Source organism: Acanthisitta chloris, unplaced genomic scaffold (genome assembly GCF_000695815.1).
Source record: "Acanthisitta chloris isolate BGI_N310 unplaced genomic scaffold, ASM69581v1 scaffold20559, whole genome shotgun sequence".
Classification (NCBI taxonomy): domain Eukaryota; kingdom Metazoa; phylum Chordata; class Aves; order Passeriformes; family Acanthisittidae; genus Acanthisitta; species Acanthisitta chloris.
In genome coordinates, this window is record NW_008692245.1 from 14,244 (window position 1) to 19,369 (window position 5,126).

The following is a 5,126-nucleotide window of genomic DNA, read 5'->3' on the forward strand; positions in this document are numbered from 1 at the left end:
TCCATCTTTTATACAGTGCATGAACAACTATGCTTATTGTTCTCTTTACCATTACCTAAACTCTAAAAGTTACATTTGTATACTTTCTTAGCTTGCAGGACAACTATACCTATTATTCATTTTAGCATTACCTAAGCTCTACAGGTTACATTTATTTACTATGTCTGCTTGCAGCTGCAGCTGTGAAGAAGTCTTTGTTTTCTGGAGAATCCTTCTTTGTTTTCCGGGAATAGTTCATCCTTGGGTTTGCAACATTGCTGAGCTTTCCCAGATAGCTTGTCCTTTGGCTGCAACATTATGTTGCAAAAATAACTTCTAAGGCTGAGAAGCTAAATGCCTGAGGCCTACTTCTTAGTTATATGCTCAAAGCTCCCATAAGCCTTTGCTCGACTCTTGCTCGCACAGTGCTCTCTGGGAGCTGTGCCCCTGTTCCCTTAGCCATTCTTCAACATGGACCCAGCACTGACCCCTGGGGAACACCACTAGTGACTGGCCAACAACTGGATGTGGCACCATTCACCACCACTCTCTGGGCCATCCAGTCAGTTCCTAACCCAGCGGAGAGTGCCCCTGTCCAAGCTACGGGCTGCCAGCTTTGTCAGGAGTATGCTATGGGATATCCCCTTTTTCTCACTGATGGTAAATTGTATGCCATGAATCACTGTCTAAATAAGATGGCATTAAAAAAAAGTAGAAATCCGATATGTTTTCTGTAATTCTGGGTATTCATTGATTAAATTAAAAAGTCCATCCATACCTAAATATAGTTATAGTCTTCAGTGGAGGAGAAGAAATCTGAGTTGTCATATGGAGTAACAGTATTTTTCTGGATATGCCACTGTCTTGTGCATCTGCCCCATCCTAGTAAAGGCTGCTTGAGAAAGGAGGGAATCATCTAGATGCTGCTCTTGCAGTCTCAGTTTGTGTGTGCTTCTATGTAAATGGCAATATGTTGATGTTACAGAATTCTATATCAAGTTTTGTGTTGTCTTGGAATATTCTCTTATGCTTTTAGATGTGGAGGATGGAAAGCTGTTTTTGAGCATGTAGTTATAGCTTGATCTTTTTTTTTTTTTTTTATAAAGTAAAATCAAACCCCAACAAAACTCAGCTCATGGAGCTTGTGGCATTTCCTGCTGTGTTCATTTAAATTCAGACAGGAGCAGTGTTTTAGGTTGTATTTGTGCAGCAATACTCTGACAGCTTTCAGACTAACCAGGTAGTAAAAAGACCGTTCCATTGATGCAGTCTTGTTTTACACTAGGAAAGAGCTTAAGCATGCATAGATGTACAGTTCTTCAGATATTGTATAATTTGCAAGAAAGTTTAATGCAGTCCTCCAGAAATGTTGAGGTACTCTTATTTATTTATCTGGCATTCTCCTGTACCTTCCCCCTTTTTTATTCAAAAGGCCTTTAAGGGAGGATGTTTGAGGATGGTGTTTTCAGTGATGGACTTTGCAGCAGCTGCTGTTGGAGGTAAAAGAGGTGAGACACCAGCAGAGGTGCTGTAGCTACAAGGATCTAAAGCCATTGAGACCAGGTATCCGGCCAGCATTTTGTATTTGTGACTGTAATGAAACCTCTGAATATTCCAGAGCCAACGCCTTAGGGAGCTGGGGAGGAGGAGGAGGTGGCCTTGGTAGGTGAATGGTTTCCAAATGTAGGGAAGATGGATTTGTGTTGTGGCGTCTGACTGATTCTCCTTAAGGTGATTTTCATCTGAAAGCTTTAGGACAAATATTGGGGTTTTAAAAAATTGTTTTAATCGTTGTAGCTTATGGGCTAGGAGAAAGGTGATAGGACATACCTTTTTTTGTTTTCTTTCCTTTTTTTCTTTTTTTCTTTCTCTATTTTTTTCCTGCTTTCCCATTTGAATCTCCCTATTTGGCTGTAAACTGCTTTGATTAAATCATGTATTGTAATGCTTTTGGACAGACCCTTGACAGCAGTACAGCTTCAGATGTCTGAGTGGCCTTGACTTTCATGGGAGATCACTGCCCTCTGACTGAGGGGGATAGTCTTGATACAGACAGGTGAACTGGTACTAATCAGGCTTCAGTTCCCATTCCAGGTTTTCTCTCAACTGTATTTTCACCTCTTAGTATGTGCCTAAATGTTCAGAGACTGAAGAGGCAGCCAAGTGTGATAGTGGTGATGAATTTTGCAAGTCGAACTGCTTAAAGTAATCCCAGAGTGTGTCTATAGGGTGTGTCTGTCTTTTTATTGTCCAAAATATCTTTTTGATCCAAATAGTGTGCTGCTTTGCCATTTGCATCTTGCATGCACGTGGCATTTTGATGTGGCCATGTGGTTATGTTTGTCTCCTGAATTCAGGAATTCTTTTCTGTCATAACATGCACAGTAAACCTGATGTTCACTTAGTTCTTGTATTTCTTGTCAGCTGTTCCTTGGAGCGGGAAACTAAGCATTATATTATCAGTGTGATCTAGTTATTTCTCCCACAGAAATACAGGAGAGCTGGAACATGACTTTATTTTTAACTGTTTGAATGTTTTTCTCCAACAGGAACTGTTCTTGTCAGAAGCAGTAGTGGCCAACTAATGCTAGTATCTCAACAAGCAATAGCACGAGCACAGAACCAGCCACAAAATAACGCAAGTGGGAGACCATCTGTGCCAGCCAGCACACCTGCAATCAGAATATGTGCTGTACAGGTAACTTCTCTCATAGCCTGAATTCAAGGGAGCTGTATGTTACGTAGTTATAGCAGGGTTTGCAAACAAGTTATGGAGGGTTAAATAAGCTTGTGAACACTTTCTGAGCAGCATGATGGTGTTTGGTTTTGCATCAATAAACATCACTTTGCTTTCTCAGTTTGGAGAAACTGTTAGCTGTTACATATGGGAAAGTGCAAATTAGTGAGTTCGTCTCTGATGATGTAAACTGTTTTTAAGTGAAGAAAAAAAACCCAACCAAAAACCTACCTAAATGGTTACTGCTAGTAACTGCAACCTTGTGATCCTCTGGTTGGATACTTCTCTAAAGCTGAGTGAGGCTGAGGACCTTTCGTGTGTCTCCAGGATGTTCCTCCTTCCCTGAGCTCTGCTGGCTTTTTGCTGCCATCTCTTGTAATGTGGTCAGCACACAAGAATAAGGAGGTACATAAAAGTAACCATTTACATATTTCTTTAACCATTTTATTCTGATTACACGTTGTCTCTAAACATCTCTGAATCAGTTATTGAATATTAAACTGGTAGACAAGTGGCTTTGAGCAGTGTTTAAACTGTGTAGACTATGTGAATGATGCCTGTGTCATTACTGTAAGAGTATGTGTCTTGGTTTGTATCTGACCCCAACTTCAGTAGCTGTTTTGTCATTGGCTTGTCTGACAACTGTTCTTTGCACATGTATAATTTTATTTTTTTTTTAAGAACTCTGGCACCCAGTTGGTAAAGAAAGTAGCAGCTATTCCTGTGAAAACATTATCTCAAACAGCAAATGCTGTGGCTTCTACTGTTCAGCCACCTGCTGTAATACGGGTAGGTTGCAAGCTTTATACTGGGTGGAATAAGTGACAGAAAGAAGTGGAGAAAATATGGATGCATTCTTGTTATTTCTAACTGCAATGTGGTTTTCACTAAGCTTGGTAACCTTTGTCCCCACAATAAATTCTTTCCTGAATATATTTTTTAAATGCATAATTCAGTTATGCTTCTGTCAGCATGTGTCAGATAATCTTATCTCACTACAGTAGAAAGCACATGAACAATGAATAAAATAAATGGTTCAGAGAGCCATTTCCAATGCTTTTGTACTCTGACAGATCTCCTTCAATCTCTTGCCGGATCTTTTCTGGGAGATGGAGACTTCCTATTGTGCTCCTGTTGGCGTTCTCTGATTCCTTAAGGGGGAAGGAGGTATACCTGAGATGTTGAGGGGAAAATGAGCTGTCTGTACCAGTCAAGCTGCTTTTCATGTGTATGATCTTTTCCCTCACTAAAAACTGAAGGAAGGTCATACCTGAAGACCTGTTCTGTAACTGAATGTGGCAGATGGGTTCCACAGATACCACTATAAACAGACAGTGGTTGGAAATGCCTTATTATTTTTACGTAGTGTTTTTGTCTTATTTCTTAGGTCTTATTTTGCCTTTTCCAGAGAAAAGTGTTCTAGGACTATTCTGAAGAGACTCTTGCCACCTGTAGAGTATGTGACTTCTAGATACGGTTCATGCTCTGTTCTTGGGCATGTTCCAAACTTCTGGATAAGCTTGAGTGATGAAAAGAAAACTACTTTTTCTCTGCAGATAACATGTTATGTCCTCATAATCTGGAGGAGAAATTGTGAAGAAGTCTGACTTGTACATATGTTTTGTGAACAGCAGTTTAAAGGAGAGGAGACTGGGCTGTAGCATTTGACCAAGCACTCAGTAAATGAGCAGGATCAGTCACTCAAAAAAACACACTGGGTGTATGTTCTTGACCTTGATGGTGTTTGAAGGATTGGGGGATGTGTTTGCTGACAGTGATAACTAACAGTCTGATTTACAAGCTTGTCCTCCTGCTGATCTTCTGTATCAGCAGCTGAAAACTACTCACACTCTGATCTTTTTTCTCTTCCCCCTCACTACAGATGGCTAATGTTGGGGCTAAAGTGGAAAACCCAGCAGCCTCTCTTAATACGTTTTCTATTTTGCTTAGAATAGACATAACATATGCTTTGTGTCTAAGAAACAGGAATGGGTATTCCTTACTCACTTTTAATTTGGAATATCAGCTTGCAAAACATGTGCTTGTGATCCCTGCATAGAGATCTTTAGGATATAAAAACAATAGTCATCTACTATAGTTCCCTTGCACTGGGGAGAAAAGATGGTCATCCATCATCTGATGGATGAAATTGCCTGCATTCTCACACTATCATGTGGATAAATGTTGAGATTCAGCATGCTATTAACTTTTCTTTTTTTAAACTTACCTCTGCCTTTGGCTTGGTTCTTTTGTACTTTTAGTTCAGTTTTGATGTAGTTGGTGTAACTTGTGTTCTGAGATATTTAAAGACATAGACATGGAGTATTTTTTGTAAGCCATTTTTCTTGTCCCCAGTGTAGGAACTTGAACACTTGTAATGAGCTGTAGGGCTGGATTTAAGCAGCAGGAA

At 40.0% G+C, this 5,126-nt stretch overlaps 1 protein-coding gene across 1 annotated transcript in view; it reads left to right on the forward strand.

Annotated features, from left to right (window-relative positions):
- The first annotated feature begins 1,435 nt into the window (after positions 1-1,435).
- The window catches only part of TAF4B (TAF4b RNA polymerase II, TATA box binding protein (TBP)-associated factor, 105kDa), a 55,603-nt gene continuing 51,912 nt past the window's right edge, over positions 1,436-5,126 (forward strand). Inside the window, exons 1-3 of the mRNA XM_009082592.1 lie at positions 1,436-1,487; positions 2,529-2,677; positions 3,398-3,505. Of these exons, the coding sequence (XP_009080840.1) occupies positions 1,436-1,487; positions 2,529-2,677; positions 3,398-3,505 (309 nt within the window). The remainder of the gene's footprint in view (positions 1,488-2,528; positions 2,678-3,397; positions 3,506-5,126) is intronic.